This window comes from Heloderma suspectum, chromosome 6 (assembly GCF_057233095.1).
Source record: "Heloderma suspectum isolate Gila_16-S chromosome 6, 16-S_ref, whole genome shotgun sequence".
Classification (NCBI taxonomy): Eukaryota; Metazoa; Chordata; class Lepidosauria; order Squamata; family Helodermatidae; genus Heloderma; species Heloderma suspectum.
The window spans coordinates 91,853,862-91,879,237 of NC_139463.1; the positions used below are offsets into that span (position 1 = coordinate 91,853,862).

The 25,376-nt window shown below is 45.4% G+C and overlaps 1 protein-coding gene across 1 annotated transcript; it reads right to left on the reverse strand.

Annotated features, from left to right (window-relative positions):
• Window positions 1-23,078: 23,078 nt before the first annotated feature.
• On the reverse strand, window positions 23,079-25,118 carry LOC146341825 (vomeronasal type-2 receptor 26-like). Its single transcript, XM_084807707.1, has 2 exons — window positions 25,100-25,118; window positions 23,079-23,980 (listed from the first exon to the last, which is right to left on the reverse strand). Exons 1-2 carry the CDS (start codon window positions 25,116-25,118, stop codon window positions 23,079-23,081), a joined length of 921 nt encoding a protein of 306 aa, XP_084663833.1.
• Between the last annotated feature and the right edge of the window lie 258 nt (window positions 25,119-25,376).

Below are 25,376 nucleotides of genomic sequence, written 5' to 3' on the forward strand. Positions count from 1 at the left end.
GCGTTGGCATTCGGCCTCCCGGAGATTCGTGGAGAAATTCTCCGACATCCCTATCTTGTTGTCATATAGTGTTTTAATATTAAAAAAATCCAAAAAGTGAATGGGGGGGGGTTAATGTAGTATTTTTCATAGGATTTACCTGCCACAGCCAATTATTCTGAAATATCCTTTGTTCTCCTTCCATCACTGTCCTGTGTTTGGATTGGGATGAAAACATGGCATGTAAAGCATGGACCACTGCATAGACAGCATTGTAAATACTGTAGCTGTGACTGGTCATGCTAATTTCAAAAAAAGACCCAGAAAGATTCTCAAGCCTCTCCTCTCCAGTGCATGTATCACCTTCCACCATATCCAGAGCAGAATTTGGGAATATACAACCAAATGCCTGCTCCCAGAAATCTCTGATAAAACCATCTTCTGTTGTGCTGGAAGGGTTTCTTCTGTGAAGAAACTCTTTGAACCCCTGTAATTCATTGGAGTGAATTGCAAAAGATATAGCACCATGGATGATTTGTATATCCCAATACCTTTGGAAGACAAGTGATTTGAATTCCATCTGGGCTGTCAGAATCCAGACTTTACCTCTTGGTTTTTGTATTTTGTCTTCTATCTCTGGTAGATATAATACCAGTCTCAAAAATATTATAGAATCTGCTTCTCCATAGAAGACCAATACATTGGCTGTGCTGTTCATGACTTTATCATACATTTCAATCCCCTTTTTTATTATGTCTTCCTTGTCATCATCAAAGCTTAAATGTGGAGGGCACGTTCCTATGAAGGCTAAACAGATGCCATTTTTGGAAAATAATGGAAGCATGACCTTTAGAAACAGTTCTCCATTATCTTTATCATCAGCAATGAATCCAATCCATTTCCACTTGAAATGGAGCAGTAACTGGAGAATTCCCACATATTGGAGGTCATCATCTGGGACCATCCGATAGGAAGTAAGGAATTCAGATTTATGTGCTCTCCCTGGAGTAGAACTATACAAGAGCTAAAGATAAATTTGAAGAGGGAAAGAGAGAGAAAAATATATGTATATGTGAAGAGACTTGTACCTTGGTGCATTTTTTTTTTTTAAATGTAATGGTTAGCTCACACCCTACGTATTAACTGAAATCTTTCTAGTGATTTTACTATGGTAACTAATTCCTATAGTCCTACAGTAATTTTTTTTACTGTTTTACCAGTATAATGGAGGAGGGAAAGGGTTTCTCTGCAAAAGTAAAGACCATTTTCTTTATTGCAACTCTTTACCCTAGTCCTGCACAAATGGGAAATAGAACAGCATAACTGAGAAGACCAAAGAGCAAAACATTTCTGCTCTGGTCTACTGCACTGCAAAAAGGTAGAAGTAAAACTCTTGATTGTGCCATTCAACAAAAATTTTATTTGCAATAAACAGTACCCTTGAGGGAAAATAGCAGGCTAGAGGGGGTTGTTGAGAAATTGGTGCAGAGCCCCAATCCAGATTGTGAATGCAGCACCAGATCAGTGCTTTTCCTTAAAACTAGAAGGGGGCAGATTACGCACACTTCTCTCTCTCTCTTCTTTTAAATAGCATAATTAATATAACTTGTAGTTCCTTAATTTGCTATACTAGCCATACCTCAGGAAATGTTCTGACACTGAAGTGGAATGGAATCATACCATTCAACAACCCATATGGTGCATTCTTAAATATTGCATGAGAGGAGTATGGGTTCTAAATACAACAGGAGAATCTTTCTCTACTCCAGTAATGTATTAAGTAGTCCTTAGCATGAACAGTTGAAGAATTAATGTACATAAGAACTTTACATACATGTAAGTGCCCTGAGGTAGAGATGAACTTTGCCCTCAGATACATGAATAATGATCTGACTAAAGTTCAGATAATGAAAGATTTTCTTCCAGTATCAATTATTCATAAACATTGTTTTCCTTAATCCAGATATGGCATTCATACAAATCAGTCTATTTATGGCCTAGAATCATAGAATAGTTGAGTTGGAAGGGGCCTACAAGGCCATCGAGTCCAACCCCCAAATGCCTATGCCAGTTTTGCATATATTTAAACCTAAGATCAATTTCCATCCAATTTCTGCATCAATTTTCATTTTTTCTATTTAAAACACACTCACATACACACACACAGACACATGTGCCCCATGAGAATATGCATTTTTTTTGTACACAATTTCCCCCAATGATTCATTTTTCTTTGCTGCTCTATGAACCCACTCCCATTAACCTATCCCCCTCCCATTTCCTCCAGACATATTCCAAAATTTTGTGCCAGTTTTGTGTTGTTTTGTGCCACAAATCCCAAGTTTTTTGCCATGACCAACAAGTGGGTACTGATATATCAAATGTGGGATTGTAGCTAAAACAAACAAAAAACCCAACATTGTCATATTACCTCCAAACATGTGCTGAAATTTTGTACTAGTTTTTTGCTGTTTAGAGCCACAAATCCTGAGTTTTGTGACACCAGCAAAAGTGTGAAAATGACATACCTTTAGGTGGGGCCTGGCAAATGCTAAATTCCATTCACATATCACCTTTAAACCTATGTCAAAGTTTTGTGTCACAAATCTTGAGTTTTGTGCTGCCACCCACAAATCATATTTGATTTGAAATGAGTTCTTCGTTCTAAAGGAAGCAAAAGCTGAGTGAAGCCAAATGCATACCCTGGATTTTAGGAAAACCTATTTTAATAAACTTGGAACAATGATAAGTAAGGTCCCATGGCAACTGATTCTGACAAGAAAGGGAGTCCAAGATGGGTGGGAGTTTTTAAAAAAGGAAATTCTAAAGGCACAATTACAAACAATTCCAACAAGAAAAAACGGTGAAAGACAACAGAAGAAGCCCATGTGGCTTCACAAAAAGCTTAGAGATGACCTGAAAACAACAACAAAAAAAGGACACATATAGGAAGTGGAAGGAAGGCCAAGCAACAACGGAAGAGTACAGGCTTCAGGGATGGTGCCAGGAAGGCTAAAGCTGAGAATGAGCTGAGGATAGGGAGGGATACTAAAAACAACAAAAAGGTCTCCTTCTGGTACATGCATAGTAAAAGACAGAGGAAAGAAATGGTGGTTCAACTATTAAATAAGGATGGCAAAATGATAACAGGTGAGAAATAAAAGGCAGAAGTGCTCAGTCTTCTCCAGAAAGAGGGTCTATGACCCCCCTGGCAAAGGCACAGTACAGGCTGAAGGGGCAGGATTGCAACTTGAGATTGATAGGTCAAGGAACACCTAAATACTTTGAATGAGTTCAAAACAACAGAATGACATTTAATAGGGATAAATGCCAAGTTCTGCACCTAGGAAAAAGAAACCAAATGCACAGATATAAGATGGGGGATACTTGGCTCAACAATACTACAAGCAAGAAGGATCTTGGCATTGTTGTAGATCACAAGCTGAATATGAGCCAACAAGGTGATATGGCTACAAAAAAGGCAAATGCCATTTTGGGCTGCATTAATAGAAGTACAGCCTCCAAATCATGTGAAATATTTGTTCCCCTCTACTCAGCACTGGTTAGGCCTCATCTGGAGTACTGTGTCCAGTTTTGGGCGCTGCACTTTAAGAAGGATGCAGACAAACTGGAGAGGGTTCAGAGGAGGGCAACAAAGATGATCAGGGGACTGGCAACAAAGCCCTATGAGGAGAGGCTGAAAGAACTGGGCATGTTTAGCCTTGGGAAGAGAAGACTGAGGGGAGATAGGATAGCACTCTTCAAGTACTTGAAAGGTTGTCACAGAGAGGAAGGCCAGGATCTCTTCTTGATCATCCCTAGGGATGTCAGAGAATTTCTCCATGAATCTCGGGGAGGCTGAATGCCAGCGCATTTGGCCCCCCGAAATTGGTGGAGAAATGGTCTGCCCCCCCTGCCCCCCTGGGACGGGACTTACCTTGCTCGAATGTCCCTGGTGGCGGCAGCTCCAGCGGCAGTTCAGCGGTGGTTCGGCGGTGGCAGACAGTCTTCCGACCGGCTGCCGCCACCACCATTTCCAAGTAAAAAAAACAAAGAAAAACCAACGTGATAGGCTACGTAAAGATTTACGTAGCCTATCACAGCTAGATTTAAAAAAAACACTGTGATAGGCTACGTAAATGTTTACGTAGCCTATCAGGGCTGACTTTGAAAGAAAAAAAAAAGCGCGTACTCAAATAGCGTTGCCCTTATTTTCGCCATAGTCTACGTAAATGCTTACGTGGACTACACGTGCCAAAATAAGGAACGCAAATGGCGGCACCCATGGGTGCCGCCATTTGCGTACGTGCCTTTTTTTTAAAAAAAAAGTCAGCTGTGATAGGCTACATAAAGATTTACATAGCCTATCATGGCTGACTGCAGGGTCGCAAATGGCGGCGGCTATGGCCGCCGCCATTTGCGTCCCGGCAGGAGATGAGGTTCGCGGCCGGAGGGATGGGGCGCCTCCCCCCTGGCCAGAATTTTGGCTGGGAGGGACGGGGCACCTCCTGCCCCGCCAGAATTTTGGGGGGAGGGATGGCGCGCCTCCCCCCCACTGCAAAGCAAGCGTCGGAATCAGGTAAGGGACTTTCATACATCTCTAATCATCCCAGAATGAAGGACGTGGAATAATGGGCTCAAATTACAGGAAGCCAGATTCCGCCTGAACATCAGGAAAAACATCCTGACTGTTAGAGCAATACAACAATGGAACCCATTACCTAGGGTGGTAGTGGGCTGTCCCACACTGGAGGCATTCAAGATGAAGCTGGACAGCCACTTGTCACGAGTGCTTTGACTTGGATTCCTGCATTAAGCAGGGGGTTGGACTCGATGGTCTTATAGGCCCCTCCCAACTCTACTATTCTATGATTCTATGATTTGAAATAGGGTTAGCTTATTTTCTGTTCCAGATAAATTGATTGAAAGAAGTATTAAAGATAAAATTAATATGCATATAGAAGGACAAGCCTTGCTGAAAAAAGAATCAGCATGGTCTTAGCAAAGTTCTTCAGAGTTCTTTGAGAGTGTCAATAGATGTGTGGACAGGGGTGATCTGGTAGACGTTATTAACTTGGACTTCCAAAAGGCTTTTGACAAAATCCCTCACCAAAGACTCCTGAGCAAACTTAGCTCTCATGCAATAAGAGGAGGCATCCTCATATGGATCAGTAACTGGTTAAAGGACAGAAAGCAGAGAGAATAAATGGTAATTTCTCCCAATAGAGGGATCTGTATTGGGATCAATGCTTTCCAACTTGTTCATAAATGATCTGGAATCAAGAGTGAACAGTGAAGTGGCCAAGTTTGCTGGTGGAACCAAATTATTTATAGTTAAAACAAAATGGGATTGCAAGGAGCTCCAAAAGTATTTCTCCAAACTGGTAGAATGGGCATCAAAATGGCAAAATACAGTTCGATGCAAGCAAGAGTAAAATTATGCAAACTGGGGCAACCCCCCCCCCCAACTTCACATGTATGCTGATGGGCTCTGAGTTTGTAGTGACTGACCAAGAAAGAGATCTTGGGGCTGGAGTGGACAGCTCACTGAAAATGTCAACCCAGTGCATGGCTGCTGTGGAAAAGTAAAATTCCATAGTAGGCATAATTAGGAATGGAATCAAAAATAAATTGCAAATATTACACTGTCCTTACTTAAATCAGTGGTGCAAGTATACTTGGAATACTGTGTAGAGTTGTGGTCACTGCACCTAAAAAAAAGGATATTGTAAAATTGGAAAAATTTAGGAGTGCACGAAAGCCACTTACCTGGTCTCACAGCTTTTTGCGGGGGGGGGAGGCGCTTCGCTGCTCACCCCCTGAAGTTCAGGCCGGGGGGGGGGAGGCTTCCCGCCTCATCTGGCCGAAATTCAGGCCGGGGGGGAGGCTTCCCTCTTGCCCAGCCAAAATTCAGGCCGGGGAGGAGGCGCCTCGCCTCGCCCGCCCGCGAAATAAAAAGTTAAAAAAAAAAAACGCCCCCGTGATAGGCTACATGACGATTAACATAGCCTATCACGGCTAGATCTGCAAAGTCAGCCGTGATAGGCTACGTAAATAATCACGTAGCCTATCACGGGTGACTTAAAAAAAAAAAAAAAGCGTGTACACAAATGGCGGCCCCCATAGGGAGCCGCCATTCGTGTTCCTTATTTGGTCGCTGTAGCCTACGTAAATCTTTACGTAGACTACAGCGAAAATAAGGGAACGCAAATAGCATTGCCCTTATTTTCGCCGTAGTCTATGTAATCTTTACGTAGACTACAGTGACCAAATAAGGAACATGAATGGCGGCTCCCTATGGGGGCTGCCATTAGCCATACGCGCTTTTTTTTTTTTTAAGTCACCCGTGATAGGCTACGTGACGATTTACGTAGCCTATCACGGCTGACTTTGCAAATCTAGCCGTGATAGGCTACGTTAATCGTCACGTAGCCTATCACGGGGGCGGTTTTTTTTTTTAACTTTTATTGGAATGGCGGCGGCGGCAGTCGGTCGAAAGACCGGCTGCCGCTCCCGCCCCTGACGAAGACCCGACGAACCGCCACCGGGACCCGCCGCTGGGAGGGACATTTGGGAAAGGTAAGTCCCATCCTGCGGGGGGTGCGGGGTGCGGGGGGTGCGGGGTGTGTGTGGAGAATTTCTCCCCGAAACTTCTTCGGGGGGCAGAACACGTTGGCGCTCGGCTCCCTGAAGTTTCGGGGAGAAATTCTCCGCCATCCCTAGAAAAATTACAGGATAGGGCAAGTAAAATTGTCAAGGTGCTTGAGCAACTCCCTTATAAGGAAAGATTACAATATCTGGGACTGTTTAGCTCAGGATGTGTGAGTATTCACTTGTGTGTGGTGGCAGAAAACCTAGGTCTATCATTTTCACGCCTTTGTTTGCAGCACAAAAAATCCATGCTTTTGGTGGTGTCACATAATAACTCAGGATTAGTGGCAGAAAGCTGTTCAAAACTAGCACAAAACTTTGGCATTGGTTTGGCGGTGATATCAGAATGTGGATTTTTCACCATTCGCCAGACCCCACCTTAAGGGTATGTCATTTTCATGCTTTTGATGGTGGCACAAAACTCAGGATTAGGGGCACAAAACTAGCACAACCCCTTCAAAAATGTTTGGAGGTGATATGACAATGTTGTTGTTTTTGTGTTTTAATTATGAATCCACATTTGATGGATCAGTACACACTTGTGGGTGGTGGCACAAAACTCAAGATTTGTGGCACAAAACTTTTGCATATGTTTGGAAGAGATACTAGTTTGGGAGGGCTGTATTTAAGAGAGCCTTTGCTTTCTAATATATGCATTTTTGTATGCATCATTCCCTGATGTATCGATTTTTGTAATCAACTTTCCTTAATATACTTATTTATATGACAGTTTTGAGCAGAGACCCGCATCAGAAAATTTAGAAAAGTGAACAATCTGAAGGATAACTGTGTTCTGATCTGCATATTAGTCCAGATAATCCAAATGAGGTTGTGTTCTTGAAAATGCAGAATAAATAAAATTCTCCCCATTCCTAAATCACACAAATGGTAAGGTGTACCTGATTTAAAAGGTTATGCTCAAAATCCTACAAGCTAGGCTTCAGCAGCATGTGAACCGAGAACTACAGGAAGTACAAGTGGGGTTTCGAAGAGGCAGAGGAAATAGAGATCAAATCGCCAACATTCGCTGGATCATGGAGAAAGCAAGAGAATTCCAGAAAAATGTCTATTTCTGCTTCATTGACTACGCTAAAGCCTTTGATAGTGTGGATCACAACAAACTCTGGCAAATTCTTAAAGAGATGGGAGTACCAGACCACCTTACCTGTCTCTTGAGAAACCTGTACGAGGGTCAAGAAGCAACAGTAAGAACCAGACATGGAACAACTGATTGGTTCCAAATTGGGAAAGGAGTACAACAAGGCTGCATATTGTCGCCCTGCTTATTTAATTTATATGCAGAGTACATCATGAGAAATGCAGGGTTGGATGAATCACAGGTCGGAATTAAGATTGGCGGGAGAATTATCAACAACCTCAGATACACAGACGATACCACCCTAATGGCAGAAAGCAAAGTGGATCTAAAGAGCCTCTTGTTGAGGGTGAAAGTGGAGAGTGCAAAAGCTGGTTTGAAACTCAACATTAAAAAAACGAAGATCATGGCATCTGGCCCCATCACTTCCTGGCATATAGAAGGGGAAGAAATGGAAGCAGTGACAGATTTTACTTTCTTGGGCTCCAAGATCACTGCAGACAGTGACTGTAGCCATGAAATTAAAAGACACTTGCTCCTTGGGAGGAAAGCTATGGCAACCCTAGACAGCATAGTAAGAAGCAGAGACATCACCTTGCCGACAAAGGTTCGTATAATCAAAGCTATGGTTTTCCCAGTAGTAATGTCTGGCTATGAGAGCTGGGCTATAAGGAAGGCTGAGTGCCAAAGAATTGATTCTTTCAAACTGTGGTGCTAGAGAAGACTCTTACGAGTCCCCTAGGCTGCAAGGAGGTCATATCAGTCAATCCTAAAGGAAATCAACCCTGAGTGCTCATTGGAAGGACAGATACTGAAGCTGAAGCGCAAATATTTTGGCCACCTAATGCGAAGAGAAAACTCCCTGGAAAAGACCCTGATGCTGGGAAAGATTGAAAGAAAAAGGAGAAGGGGACGGCAGAGGATGAGATGGCTAGATAGCATCTCCGATGCAATGAATATGAAGTTGAGCACACTCTGGGAGAGAGTGGAGGACAGGAAGGCCTGGTGTCCTATGGTCCATGGGGTCACGAAGAGTCAGACACGACTTAATGAATGAACAACACCTGGTTTAATGGAATAGACCTATCTCTGTCTTTGAACCACACAGTCATATCTGCAAGACAAAAATGATGTGTACAAGATTGCACATTTCTGTACTCTGCACACACATCCTACCTGTGGAATCTTGTAGATACCTAAAATATTTGCTATCTGGTATGAGGTTTCTGAGTGAAGTGCACCAATGACAGCAGTTAGAATGTCCTGGATGTCACACTTGTAGTTGGGGATAAATCTGTTCCTCGTGGAGGTAAGTTCCATTGTGGCACGATAGGTCAATCCAGCATCAGAACAGATGTCATACATGTGGAATCCCAAGGTGACATTTGGTAAAATCTGTGGATTTTCATTGACCTCCTTTATAGCAAATGCCAGGGCCAGGATATGCTGGTAGTTCTTTGTCACTACACTATGAAAAGATTTCCATGTTGTGTCACACATTATTGTTAGTCATCACAATATTGATATAATACATTTCTTGTAGGAGTGCACAAAACCAATTACCTGGTCTCGCAGCTTTTCGTGGTGGGGGGGAGGCGCTTCGCTGCTCTCCCCGCGAAGTTCAGGCCGGGGGGGGAGGCTTCCCGCCTCGCCCGGCCGAAATTCAGGCCGGGGAGGAGGCGCCTCGCCTCGCCCTACCGCGAAATAAAAAGTAAAAAAAAAAAACGCCCCCGTGATAGGCTACGTGACGATTAACGTAGCCTATCATGGCTAGATCTGCAAAGTCATCCATGATAGGCTACGTAAATCATCACGTAGCCTATCACGGGTGACTTAAAAAAAAAAAGCGCGTACGCAAATGGCGGCCCCCATAGGAAGCCACCATTCGCGTTCCTTATTTGGTCGCTGTAGTCTACGTAAATCTTTACGTGGACTACGGCGAAAATAAGGGCAATGCAAATAGCGTTGCCCTTATTTTCGCTGTAGTCTACGTAATCTTTACGTAGACTACAGCGACCAAATAAGGAACGTGAATGGCGGCTCCCTATGGGGGCCGCCATTAGCCGTACGCGCTTTTTTTTTTTTTTAAAGTCACCCGTGATAGGGTACGTGATGATTTACGTAGCCTATTACGGCTGACTTTGCAGATCTAGCCATGATAGGCTACGTTAATCGTCACGTAGCCTATCATGGGGGCGTTTTTTTTTTTTACTTTTATTGGAATGGCGGCGGCGGCAGCCGGTCAAAAGACCGGCTGCCGCTCCCGCCCCTGACGAAGACCCGACGAACCGCCGCCGGGACCCGCCGCCAGGAGGGACATTCGGGAAAGGTAAGTCCCGTCCCGGGGGGGGTGCGGGGTGTGGGGGGGTGCGGAGAATTTCTCCCCGAAACTTCTTCGGGGGGCCGAACACGTTGGCACTCGGCCCCCCGAAGTTTCGGGGAGAAATTCTCTGCCATCCCTAATTTCTTGAGGTAATCCTTAATCCTGACTAGTGTCATCAAATCTAATATAGTGCAATGAAACCTGAATTAGGGATACCATAATGCAGTGAAAAAAACCTGGATTAGGGATAAGGACTGTGCACAGATCTGTATCAGTGTTCATGATGTGACTACTGCAATACTCTTTCAGTAAGGTACATATTTAGAGGTAGTGCGGTAAAATATAGAATGCCTCCAAATCAGAGAAATGCACATACATCTAGGGGCATCTCTCACCTAGAGGCATCTTTTCAATTCTTTGTCTCTTCCATTCCTGAACACTACATTAGAAAGTGCTTTTTGAACACATACAAGCACAATCATGGTTTAGGTTATTTGTAGCTATTGGAAGCTGTCTTATACCAGGATAGACTAACAGTCCAAGGACACCAGAATTGTCTATTTTGATTGGCAACAGTTCTCTAGGAACTCAGGTGCTCAGGCTGAAGTCTTTACAAGCAACAGCTATCCACCCCTTTTAACTGGAGGAGCTGTGGACTGACTCTACTTCCAAAGCATGTGCTCTACCATTGAGCTAGTTTTCACATCAGTGGTTCATGAAATATGCTCCAGGGATCTCTAGAGATCCTGCATTTATTTCTATTTGATCACCCTAACCATAGTGAAAAGATTAAAATGCTGAAGCAACAGAAATATCTGTGATACCTGTCATGTTGTTATAGAGGCCACGCACCTTCTGGTTTTCAACTCCCAAATAGAAAAGACTGTTCAGGAGAACAAACCAAGTGTACATGCTCATATTGATTTGTTAGATTGTGGCCACAATCTTGTGTGTATTAACAAAACTTTCTCTCAGGGGAACAAAGTTTGAAGTGGTCATGTTTTGTTTTGTTTGCCCTCTCTCTGTACCTCTAGATAACAACTCCTACATATGTAATCTAAATGCAGCAAGATGAGGAAGCACGAAGACTTCCAATATCAGATGTCCAAAATCCATATTATTGTAATACCTTCATTAGTCCAATTCAAAGATGTTAAAATTCTGAGCAAGCTTTAGAGTTCTCTTGGTATTACAATCATAAGGATTTTGGATTTTTTTTTCCTGTTGGCCAATACAGCTACCTTTTCTTTCTATGTAAGCAATAAGAATGAGTCATATTTCAATGTGGGTAGGGATAGGTCTCATAAACTGAAGTAATTAAGCAATGTATGCATTCAGATTTGAAGCCAGGGCAGATAACTGTGTGCATATAAGATACTAATCTAGAAACACTTAGCATTGATGATAGTTGGAAACAGCCCCCCAAATCAAGTTACATTGTGTAAAACAGGAATAACTGTAATTGCTGTGCTATGAAGCTGAAATGTTGAGCCCTCATGTACAGAGAAAGGGGGAAAAGCAGAAAGACAAGGCATAAAAAGTCTTCATTGAAAGGATGATTTCCTTTATTGTTCTTTGGAATGACAAATAACATTATTTTGAATATAACAATACTAATATAGTATCTGGGAATAGGTATCCTGGCTGGAAATGCTTCATTTTCAGCATCATTATGTTGATGGATCTGTCTTATATATTTTGTATTATGTAAAGCTGAACATTTAATTAAAAATGGTGAATGCCTACGGAGAAACACTGAGATATAAAAATAGATGAATTAGCACCATGGAGAAATATGGTAAGTCCAAGAAATCGGTGGAGGAATGAATTAAAAATAGAAAGATCGGCACAATTTAAGTACATTAGAAAGACATAATAAAAGTAAGCAAAGTGATGCATTCTAAGTAGTTTTTTGTATGTTCCTTGAATGTTCCGTTTCTGTATATTCACATTTATTTATTATTTTAAAATCATATTGAGGCCTCTTTTAAAGGAGGCACCTTCCTACATGGAATCTATCAGTCAAATAAACCACCATTCTGTTATTCTGTGGCTGAAAGAGTTAGTGCTCATCCTTTGGGTGCAACCCAAAGCATGCAACCTCCATGAGCTTTGTGGCTCTATTGACATTTCTTCTACATTCACCATAAAGGAAATTTCCTGATCAGGATTGGTCTGAAGCTTTAGCAGCGGTAATGCCTCAATGCATTGCCACCGCACATGCCTGCCCATACGACTGAGACCTGTTTGAGAATATAATTTGTCCAACGGCATAGAATGGCTGCAGGGGTGGTGAAACTTACATGGTTTCTTCAGGTGGTGTCTGAGGAGGTTCTTGGCTGAAGGCTTTAGGGCTGGAAAGGATGAAGCTCTGAGAACCAATGCCACCAAAGATGATGTCTCCGGGATGATAATACTTGCGAATAATGTGAGAGGAATTCTGGATCCTACATTTAACCACAGAACCCTCACAAACCATGTGGGAAAGCAGCACCACCAGCAGCACTACTGGTACGCCCATCCTGACTACAAATGTTCACTTTGGATCCTGGTGTCCCTATCTGCAGATACAGTATTATCTGTATAATACTGTATAATATAAGACACAGTGTTATGTGTCCTTATTCCTCAGACTTGGAGCTTAAAATATCAAATATCAGAGATCAGACTTAGGAGATGTGTCTCTCCCTAATGTTTGGCTTGAGTTCTAAATTATATAGGAGGGGGATTATATTTATGCTACCATTTACAGTATTTGTAATTAGTGTTGTTATTGGCTACTATAAATCTAGAGGGAATTTAGCAAGCAACAGAATAAATTGCAGTTCCATTTAATTGCAGTAAATTGTAATTTTTTTTGTAATTACAGGTGGCTCAATTATTTTAATTGTGTTTTCTGTGGCATTGCTGAAAAACCATTGGTTGTATAGCAGTGAGCAACAAATAGGCCACAAGCATTAGATATTATGGTCTGGATCAAGAGAGAAAATGCAAACCTTTACGCTATTTGCGTTGCCCTTATTTTTGCCGTAGTCTACGTAAATCTTTACGTAGACTACCCGTGCCCAAATAAGGAACGCAAATGGTGGCACCCATGGGAGCCACCATTTGCGTACGTGCTTTTTTTCCCCCCAAAGTCAGCCATGATAGGCTACGTAAAGATTTATGTAGCCTATCACGGCTGACTTTGAAAATCTAGCCGTGATAGGCTATGTAAATCTTTACATAGCCTGTCACGTGTTTTTTTTTTTTTTACTTTGAAATGGCGGTGGTGGCAGCCGGTCGGAAGACTGGCCGCTGCTGCCGCCGCATCGCCGCCGGGACCCGCTGCAGCGAGGGACATTCGCACAAGGTAAGTCCCATCCGGGGGGGGGCAGAGAATTTCTCCACCAATTTCGGGGGGCCAGATGCGTTGGCATTCGGCCTCCCAGAGATTCGTGGAGAAATTCTCCGACATCCCTACAGATGACAAAGAAAAGGCAGAGGTGCTCAGTTCCTACTTCAGCTCAGTCTTCTCCTGGAAGAGGGTCTATGACCCCCCTGGCAAAGGTGAAGTACAGGCTGAAGTGGCAGGATTGCAGCTTGAGATTGATAGGCATATGGTCAAGGAACACCTAATTACTTTGAATGAGTTCAAATCTCCAGGGAGAGATGAACTGCATCCTAGAGTAATAAAGGAACTGGCAGAAGAACTCTCAGAACCACTGCTGATTATCTTTGAGAAATCATGGAGGATGGGTGAAGTGCCAGATGACTGGAGGGGGGCTAATGTTGTCCCTATATTGAAAAAGGGCAAACACGTGGAACCTGGGAACTGCAGATCAATCAGTGTGATATCAGTCCCTGAGTAAATTCTGTAGCACCATCTGTAAGCACCTTGGAAACAACTCATTGATTACTCAAAGCCAACACGGTTTTGTCACGAACAAATCCTGCCAAACTAATCTGATCTCATTTTTTGATCAGGTCACCTCCATTGTGGACTGTGGGAATGCTGTGGACATAATATATCTTGACTTTAGCAAAGATTTCAAGACAGTGCCCCATGATATCCTGATTAGCAGACTAACTCGAAGTGGGCTAGATGAAACAACTATCAGGTGGATCCAAAGTTGGTTACAGAATCAGACTCAAAGAGTGCTTATCAGTGGGATCTTCTCAAACTGGGGAGAGGTAATGAGCAAGGTACAATAGAGGTCAATCCTGGGCCCCATGCTCTTCAACATTTTTATTAATGACTTGGAGGAGGAGATTCAGGGAATGCTTATCAAATTTGCAGATGACACAAACCTGGATGGGTTAGCTAATACTCTGGAATTAGGGATGTACGAAAGTTCCGCCACAGATCTTGGGGAAGCCGAATGCCAGTGCATTTAGCCGCCTGAAATCGGTGGCGGAACGGCCCCCCGCCCCCCCGGGATGGGACTTACCTTAGGCAGATCTTCCTGGTGGCAGTGGCTCCGGCGGCGGCTCCGGCGGCGGTTCGGCGGCGGCGGCTGTGGCGGCTGCAGCGGCCGGTCTTCTGACCGGCTGCCGCCGCTGCCATTTCCAGGTTAAAAAAAATAAAAAACAAAAAAATGTGATAAGCTACATAAATGTTTACATAGCCTATCATGGCTGATTAAAAAACAAAAACAAAAACCCGTGTACGCAAATGGTGGCGCCCATGGGCACTGCCATTTGCATTCCTTATTTTGGCACATCTTAGTCTACGTAAACATTTATGTAGACTAAGATGGTGAAAATAAGGGGAACGCAAATAGCATAGCATCTATAAGGAAAATAAGGAATACAAAATCCTTATAATAATAAGACGGCGAAAATAAGGGGAACGCAAATAGCGTAGCATCTATAAGGAAAATAAGGAACACAAATGGTGGCGGCCATGGCTGCCGCCATTTGCGTACGCACGTGTGTTTTTTTTAATCAGCCCTGATAGGCTACGTAAACATTTACATAGCCTATCATGGCTGACTGCAGGGATGCAAATGGCGGTGGCTACGGCTGCTGCCATTTGCGTACCTGCTAGCCAGCAGCCGGATGTCCGGCTGCTGGCGGAGCCGGCCAGTGGCTCCGCAGAATCGCTGCGGAGCACAGCTGGCTGGCCAGGATTCTGGGGGGGGAGGAACGGAACACCTCCCCCCCCGGCGAGGATTCTGGGGGGAGGGATGGAACGCCTCCCCCCTCACCATTAGCATAATCCCCAAAAGGTAAGTGATTTTCATACATCCCTACCTGGAATACAGAAACAAAATTCAAAGTGATCTTGATAGGCTGGAGCACTGGGCAGAAAACAACAGAATGACATTTAACAGGGATAAATGCCAAGTTCTGCACCTAGGAAAAAGAAAACAAATCCACAGTTACTAGGTGGAGGATACTTGGATCAACAATACCACAAGTGAGAAGGATATTGGATTTGTTGTAGATCACAAGCTGAATATGTGTCAGGATTCCTTTAGCCCGCACTTCATTTCAATGCCGAAAACAAACACAGACGAGACGCTTCAGTCTACAGCTTTTAATTAGGGATGTACGAATCACTTACCTGTTCCGGTCAGGGCATCCGCTGGGGGGGGGGAAGGCGCTCCGTTCCTCCCCCCAGGAATCCTCGACAGCCGGCTCCGCTCCGCAGGGATTCCACGGAGCCGCTGGCCTGCTCCGCCAGCAGCCGGACATCTGGCCTCTGGCTAGCAGGGGAGCAAATGGCAGCTGCCTTAGCCACCGCCGTTTGCATCCCTGTATTCAGCCATGATAGGCTACATAAAGACTTATGTAGCCTATCACGTCTGGGTTAAAAAAAAAAAAGCGTATGCAAATGGCGGCGGCTGCGGCCGCCACCATTTGCATTCCTTATATTTGGCCATCTTAGTCTACATAAATATTTACATAGACTAAGAAGGCGAAAATAAGGGGGAACGCAAATAGTGTATCGGGTGCTATTTGCATTCCCCTTTATTTTCACCATCCTAGTCTATGTAAATATTTACGTAGACTAAGATGGCCAAAAATAAGGAACGCAAATGGTGGCGGCCATAGCTGCCGCCATTTGCGTACGCATTTTTTTTTTTTAACCCAGACGTGACAGGCTAAGTAAGTCTTTACGTAGCCTATCACATCTATGTAAAAAAAAAAAAAAGACAAGACTGCAAATGGTGGTGGCAGCAGCTGGTCGGAAGACCAGCTGCCGCCACCGCCGCAGCTGCCACCGGAGCCGCCACCATCCGGAACATCCGCCCAAGGTAAGTCTTGCCCCGGGGGGATCTGCGGGGGGTGGGGGGATGGCAGGCCATTCCGCCATGGATTTGGGGGGGCCGAATGCACTGGCATTGGGCCTCACCAAGATCCGTGGCGGAATTCTCTGACATCCCTAGTTTTAATCCATTACTTCACAGGGTCATAAAGATGCAAATTCTCAGTGACTCTCAGTCTACAAAGGAAACCCTTCAGAGGATTCAAAAGGAAATTATGAGAGTTGCCTGCCACTCGACTAGGAAGGCGGTCTCACTAGCGTAACTTAAGGGGGGGAGGTACCTCTCTCGTGAGGCCTCTGAGAGCAGCTTTTCATGCAAGACCAATCGGGTAGACCATCTAACTTCTGCCCCTACCTTCTCTTTCTTTCCTCTGTGCCTGTGTCTGGCATCTATTAGATGAGACTCACCAAACCCCACCTCCCTCTATTTGCTGTCTCTCATGGGGGGGTGAAGAAGTACCCACTTCCTCAGTCAGCTGGATGTTTGTAACCTGAGAAGCCTGCCCAGTCATGTCTGCACTTGTCTGGGAAAACACTAGGGATGTACAAAAGTCACATACCTGTTCGCAGATTATGTTGATGGTGGGGGGGAGGCATTCCGGCCCTCCCCCCGGAAATCTCCCCCCCCCCGGAATCCTGGCCGGCCAGCTCCGCTCCGCAGGAATTCTGTGGAGCCGCTGGCTGGCAGGGACGCAAACGGCGGCAGCCATAGCAGCAGCCGTTTGCGTCCCTGCAGTCAGCCGTGATAGGCTACGTAAATGTTTACGTAGTGACTTAAAAAACAACAACACGTTCACGTCTGACTTAAAAAACAACAACAACAATGCACATATGCAAATGGCGGCGGCCACGTCCGCCGCCATTTGCGTTCTTTATTTTGGCACGTCTTAGTCTACGTCAAGATTTACGTAGACTAAGATGGCGAAAATAAGGGGAATGCAAATAGCGAAGCGGATGCTACGCTATTTCTGTTCTCCTTATTTTCACCATCTTAGTCTACGTAAATCTTGACATAGACTAAGACGTGCCAAAATAAAGAACGCAAATGGCGGCAGCCGTAGCCGCAACCATTTGCGTACACGCGTTTGTTTTTTTTAAGTCAGACGTGATAGGCTACGTAAACATTTACGTAGCCTATCATGGATTTTTTAAAAAAACCTAGCCATGATAGGCTACGTAAATCTTTACGTAGCCTATCGCTTCTTCTTTTTCTTTTTTTTAACTGGAAATGGTGGTGGCGGCAGCTGGTCAGAAGACCGTCCGCTGCCGCCACCACTGCCAAACCACCGCCGGAGCTGTCGCCACCCAGAAGATCTGCCCCAGGTAAGTCTTGTCCTGGGGGGGCAGGGGGGCAGGCTGCTCTGCCACCGATTTTGGGGGGCCAAATGCACTGGCATTTGGCCTCCCCGAGATCCGTGGCGGAATTCTCTGACATCCCTAGAAAACACCTCCCCCATGTCTGGCAGTTCTCCTTCTGAATCTGAACTGCTATCCCACTCCCTGTGCTCAAAAACACGCCTGACGATATCAGCCAACAATGTGATGTGGCTGCAAAAAAGATAAATGGTATTTGGGGCTGCATTAATAGAAGTATAGCTTCCAAATCACATGAAGTACTAGTTCCTTTCTACTCATAACTGGTTAGTCCTCACCTTGAGTACTGTTTCCATTTCTGGGTACCACACTTTAAGAAAAATGCAGACAAACTGGAGAGGGTTCATAGTTAGGGATGTACGAAAGTCACTTACCATTTTGCAGATCTGCTTTGCGGTGGGGGGGGAGGCGCTCCATCCCTCCCCCCGAAATCTGCCCAACCGGCTCCCCTCTACGGGGATTCTGCAGAGCCGCAGGCCAGCTCCGCCAGCAGACGGACATCCGGCCGCTGGGCAGCAGGGATGCAAATGGTGGTGGCCGTAGGCGCCGCCATTTGCATCCCTGTACTTAACCATGATAGGCTACGTAAATATTTACGTAGGCTATCATGGCAAAATAAAAAAAAAAACGTGTATGCAAATGGCCATTTTTGTTGGCCATTTTTCACCGTTCTAGCCTATGTAAATATTTACGTAGGCTAGAATTGCTAAAAATACTGAACACAAATGGCAGCTGCCATAGGCGCCGCCATTTGCGTACACTGCGCCCAGCCACGGCCGGCCAGGAGACCAGCCGCCCCCACCCTCACCACCCCACCGCAACTGCCACCCCTGCCCCCGCACCTTCCACCGCTGCACCTTCCGCCGCCCCCGCTGCCGCACCTTCTGCCGCCCCGCCACTGCCCCCGCTGCCGCCGCACCTTCCGCCACCGCCGTGCTGTCGCCGCCGAACCACTGCCAAAGCCGCCACTGCATCCGCTGCATCTGCCCCAGGTAACTGCCTTCCTGGGGGGTTCCGTGGGGTGGGGGGGCAGGAGGCCGTTCTGCCATGGATTCCGGAGCGCCGAATGCCAGTGCACCCTTTTATTTTTATTCTAATAAACCTTTCTCCAACCTTTAGTTGGTGTGATTTGTCTGCATAAACTCAGTGCTAATTTCAGTGCCACTTGGCTTAGGAGGGTGGCTACTGGGTATATGGGGGGACTGGAAGGTCGGGTTTGGTTTGGCCAGTCCTGTTTTTGGAAGGAGAGCTGGGATAGGATCCTGAATGGCCCTAAATCACAGGGAGGTTTGGGTTGGTCCTGGTGGTATCATTCACAAAGGCCTCTAGGCCTGACCTTTTTCTTTTCCTTGCCACTGAGACCTCAGATCTTCACAACAATGGTATCCTTCTGGGACAATTGAGTTGGGAGTGGGAGGCACTACATTACAGTGGTTTTGCTCCTACTTGGATGGTCAGCTGTAGAAGATGATACTTGGGGAATATTGCTTAGTCCCATGGATTCTCCACTATGGGGCTCTGCAGGGGTCAGTTTGCCCTCCATGCTGTTTAACATCTACATGAAACCACTGAGTGCAGTCATCCGGAGTGTTACGAGGTAGCTCTCTTTTGAGTGAACAGTACTGACTCCATTTTGAGACACAGCTACAAAGCCAGGGGTCTTCATCCCCAGCCACAGCAAAGGTGGGAGAAAGGGACTGGTATGGGGTTGAGAGCATCATGCAAGACTAGATCAAGCAATTCAGTTTCTAATGGACTGCTTAAAATTAGGGGTGTACGAAATGTACTTACCTTTCCGCGGATTATGTTTATGGTGGTGGGGGAGGCATTCCGTCCCTCCCCCCCGGAATCCTCAATGGCCAGCGGTGCTCCACGGCGGCTCCGCGGAGCAGCTGGCCAGGCCCAGGCCAGACCCGTCCGCAGCCGGATTTCCAGCCACGGAGGGCTCTGGGTAAAAAAACACACAGCTGCGTACGCAAATGGCGGTGGCTATGGCTGCTGCCATTTGCGTTCCTTATTTTTGGTGTCTTAGTCTACATAAATATTTACATAGACTAGAAAGGCAAAAATAAAGGGGAAAGCAAATAGCGCAGTGGGCGCTATTTGCATTCCTTTTTGATTCACTGTTTTAGCCTACATAAATATTTACATAGACTAAAACGGCAAATCAAAAAGGGACGCAAATAGTGCCCGCTACGCTATTTGCGTTCCCCTTATTTTCGCCGTCTTAGTCTATGTAAATATTTACGTATTTGCGCATGCGTTTTTTTTTTTTTTACCCAGCCATGATAGGCTACGTAAATCTTTACGTAGCCTATCACATCTTGAAAAACACACACACACACAAACAAACACAAGTCTGCACATGGCGGCGGCAGCAGCCAGTTGGAAGACCAGCTGCTGCCGCCGCCGGAGCCACTGCCAGAGCCACTGCCACCTGGAAGATCCGCCCCGGGTAAGTCTCATCCCGGGGGGATCCACAGGGGGCGGGGGGGGTGGCAGGCCATTCCACCACAGATTTCATTCGACCTCACCGAGATCCGTGGTGGAATTCTCTGCCATCCCTACTTAAAATGCATTCCCCAAAGGCAAAGGTGGGGGTCAAAATTCAGCAAAACATGAACAGCAAGAGTGATATCTGATAAGTTACCTAGTCAGCCACCTACAGTATGCTCCCATTGTTGAACTCCAGACTTGACACTAGGGATGGCAGAGAATTCCACGACGGATCTTGGTGAGGCCGAATGCCGGCGCATATGCCCCCCCGAAATCCATCGTGAAATGAAGCCCCTGCCCCCCCCACCCCACAAAAGGCATGTGGGACGAAATCCCTGCCGCCCCCACCCCAGAAAAGGCGTGTGAAATGGAGCACGTACCTGCTCCCTTCCATGCTGCTTTGTGAATGGCGGCCATCCTGCGGTCACCATTCGCTTCCTCCTCTTCAAGCCATGATAGGCTACGTAAATACTTATGTAGCCTATCACGGCTGATGCAGGGATGCCATTTTCGTCCCTGCAGAGGCCATGATAGGCTACATAAGTATTTAGGTAGCCTATCACAGCAGGGAGGGGAAACCCCAGTGCATGCAAATGGCGGCAGCTACTGCCATTTGCATATGCTGGTTTTTTTCCCCCCCTGCCGTGATTGGCTACATAATGTATTTACATAGCCTATCACCCTGCCGTGATAGGCTACGTAAATACTTACATAGCCTATCATGGTGAAAGAAAGGGATGCAAACGACAGCTGCCATTTGCGTCCCTGCAGGACTGCCCAGTGGCCGGATGTCCGGATGCGGGTGGCCGGAGCCAGCCGATGGCTCCACAGCTTGGCTGCGGAGTGGAGCCAGCCGGGCAGGATTCCGGAGGGAGGGATGAAGTGCCTCCCCCCCATCGAGGAATCCAGGGGGAGGGACGGAGCACCTCCCCCCCCACCGTGGATGCCCCTCAGTGGAGCAAGGCAAGGAATTCGTACATCCCTACTTGACACCTGTCTTTAAGACAAGTCATTAAGATGCAAGGTCATCTTTTGTTAAGTGAATAAGAGATAGCAAGTAAGACTTTTGTTGTTGGCAAGTACAGCCATCATCCTCAAGCACCCTCTTTTGTTACACAAGATGGGAGGCCAACTCAGTCTTTCTCCCATAGCAAGTAGCACCATTTCCAGTGCCTCTGAGCAGTGTCTAGCTCATCAGAGTTGTTATGTCACTGCCTTTCTCTGAACTGTATAAGAAGCCTCAGGTTTGGGCAGTCTGAGTCAGGGATGGCAGAGAATTTCTCCCCGAATCTCCAGGAGGCCAAATGCCAATGCATTCGGCCCCCCGAAATTGGTGGGGAAATTCTCCGCCGGCCCCCTGCCCCCCCCCCGGGATGGGACTTACCTCGTGCGAATGTCCCTCTCGGTGGCGGGTCCCGGCGGCGGTTCAGCAGCGTTTCGGCGGGGGCGGGGGCGGCGGCCAGTCTTCTGACCGGCTGCCGCTGCCACCATTGCAAAATAAAAAAGTAAAGTAAAAAAACAACAACACACACCCGTGATAGGCTACGTAATGATTTACATAGCCTATCACGGCTAGATTTCCAAAGTCAGCCGTGATAGGCTACGTAAATCATCACGTAGCCTATCACGGGTGACTTTGGAAAAAAAAAGCGTGTACGCAAATAGCGGTGCCCATGGGGCGCCGCCATTTGCGTTCCTTAGTTTGGCACGTCTAGTCTACGTAAAGATTTACATAGACTACGGCGAAAATAAGGGCAACGCAAATAGCGTTGCCCTTAATTTCGCTGTAGTCTACGTAAATCTTTACATAGACTACCCCTGCCCAAACAAGGAACGCAAATTTGGTAGGCAAAATGGGATTCTTTCATATTGTGGTGATGTTGTCAAAGGTTCTTGAGTTAGGTGCAACCAAATAATTACCCATGCTTTTAGACAGTTTCTGTTACTTGTGTTTTCCCCAGTTCCTTTGCCTCTCTCTTCGGGATACTGGAGAAATTTGTTCAGTTCACATTTTAATGCAAATTATTTAATTTTGCACTTTTGGACCTTTACACAAACCAAAATGCAAGTATCTTTCAAAATTCAAATTTATCTGAATTTTGCTATGGCGTTGTCCAGTAAATAAGTTCATACAAAATGTGTATAGTAGGGAAAATATTGTGCAACAGTGCATTATATTAGGAACATTCTTTGCAAAAGATGAGCACATATGATCTTAAGGAAAGTATACATATAGGTAAAGATTGTTGGACTTCAATCACAGTGAACTCAAGGATTATTGTGGGAAAAGGGGACAAAAACCTATTCATGTTGCAAAAATTAATTAAAACCTCTGTATTGAGACGTTAGAAAAAGAAGACAAAGGTTGGCAGGGAGAGCTCCTCAACTATACACACAAACTCCTTCTGAATAATCATCTTTTAATACAAAACAGCTAAAATAATCACCCTTTAAACAAATTAGAACAGGAATTAACATTTTTATAACTAGGAAATCTATTGAATATAGCAGCAATAGCATAAAACACTGTCAGAAAGCTGCAAACATTAAACATAAAGCCCACATGTGACAAGTAGAATTACTTGGATTAGATAAAGACCAACATTTTCTTTCTGAGCTTAAACCTCAGATGTAATTAGTACTAGTGATGCTACTAGAAGGTCAGGTGAGAACTGTCCACCTCTATCCACAATTTTCTGTGTGATTGCTTCTCAGCAGCTTCTCAGCAGCTGCTCACAAGGCACTAAAAATCTTCTTCCTCAATATTTCTCACTTTCAAAACTACTTTGTGTATTTGTTGAAAAAACTACTGAAAAAGAAATAAAAGAAACATTTTTTAATGGTTAAGGGTTTACAACACTGTTGGAACTGTAAAAGAGAGTTACTGAGGGTAACACACAATTAGGTTAATGATTTCTATTTATTACATGATCCTTATTGTTCAGTTCAGGTCTCAGAAGAATGATGTAGCACTTGGGGAAGAAGATAAAACTCAGTAACCCAGCACTGGAGGCCAAGATTGAGAAGATCTCCACAGCTACCATGTATTTCCCCTTCGTGCTCAGGTAAGTTGGAACAAAGGATAACCAAACACTGCAAAATATCAACATGCTGAAAGTGATGAACTTGGCTTCATTGAAGCTGTCTGGTAACTTCCTGGCGAAGTAAGCGACAGTGAAGCTGGCAATGGCCAGCAAGCCCAAGTAGCCCAGGACACAGTAAAACATAGTCACAGACCCCTCATTACATTCTACTACAGTTTCTTCTATCACTGAATGCATGTCAGCATCTGGGAATGGGGGACAGATTGCCAGCCACACCACACAAATTCCTGTTTGAGTAAGGGAGCAGGAAAGAACAATGAAGTTGGCCAGCCTTTTCCCCACCCACTTCCTCATCCTGGATCCTGGTTTAGTGGCCATGAAAGCCAGAACTACGATGATGGTTTTTGCCAAAACAGAAGAAACAGCCATTGAGAAGATGATTCCAAACACAGTTTGGCGGAAGAGACATGTCAACTTCCCGGGTCGACCAATGAATAGTAATGCACAAAAGAAGCAGAGCAGAAGGGAGATAAGGAATGTGTAGGTGAGGTTCCTATTGTTTGCTTTGACGATGGGAGTGTCATGGTTTTTCATAAATACTCCTAACACCAGAACTGTGACCAAAGACAGAGAAATGGCTCCAACAGCTAAACTGATGCCCAAAGGTTCCTCATATGCCAAGAATTGTAGGACTTTGGGAAGGCAGGAATTGTGGTCCTTGTTTGGATAATGACCATCTTGACATTTAAAACAGTCACCAATGTCTGGAAAAGAAATGTTATAGTTTAAATCCTGCCCAACTGCCATACTGCAAATCATATTTGAAATATCGAAGAATACTTCCACTTGCAGAGCCTAGAACCTCCTCAGGCAGATTGGGTTTTGTAGCCACCCCCAGATAGTGGCAGACATGCTATGGCCCAGATGTTCTCGTGCTGATATCAGCGGCAGGTTATTGCCAGCTATATAACCCAGGCCCTGCCTCTCCCTATTGCACTTACTGTTTTGTCAGTTCCCACCCTCCTACCAGGTTAGTATAGACAAGTGCTATTTGCAGTTGGGCCCAAAAGATTGATTTCCTGGATGACAAGTGTAGTATCTAATGAAGCTCTTGCATGGGTGACCCAAGCCTTCTGTCCCCGGTGTGCTCACAGCTGGTTTCACTAGTGGCAGCACAGGCATGGCCGCTACTGCTTGTGGCTGTGATGTAGTGCTTCCAGGAAGAAGCATTTTTGCTCGCTCAAGCTCTTTACCCTGGAAGCACCACATTACAGCTGCAAGTGGTAGGGGCTGTGCTTGCACTGGGGCCAAAGGGTTGGGCCACTCCTACATGGGCTCCATTGAATACTACCTCAAGACTGATCATCAGTGTCTGGTGGGTTTTGTTTGTTTGCCTACACCATACTAAACCTCCTGGGGTAACTGTTTGTTAGTAAGGATGTGCAACTCATCAAAACTCAAGCTCATTGGAGTTCTCTGAATTCTCCAAATCCCATCTGAAAACTCATTCCAACTTGTGTTGATATCAGAGTACAAGCTTTGTTCTCTCTCTCTCTCAATCTCTCTCTCTGCAGGAACATTTGTGCACATTTTCCCAAAGGCATGTAGGAATTGTCTGGGATGTTGTGGGAGTCTGAGAAAGGGGTGGAGTCCAGCAAACTCCCACCGATTTGGCCTCCCGAACCCCAATTCCTGAGCCGCCTTGCTTACCGGACCTGTGGGCTGAGCTGCCTCACAGTCCATGAGCGCCCAGCAGCCACACATTACAGGCAGCTGTAAAGAGGCATTTACAAAACATTACAGGCGTAAAATGATCCATTTACACCTGTAACATTGCGTGAATGGCCCCTCTATGGCTGGCATTTACACAACATCACACTTACGGAAAACCCAAGCCGCCATTTTGTGAAAAAGTGGCAGCTCACTGAGGAAATGGGTGGCTGCCGGGCACCCGTGAACTATGTGGCACCTCGCGCAGCATGGTGAGCAGGAGTGGGCGGGTGGCAGGGGTTCGGCAGGCAGACAGCAGCGTGGATGAAGGTGAGTCTGTCCATCCCTAATGATTGTGCACATTTTACAGCATTACAAATCACTTCATGTACATTTCTTTAACCTGTACACTTTGCCGTTGTTGTCATTTCTGTTGTTGTGAGAATTGCA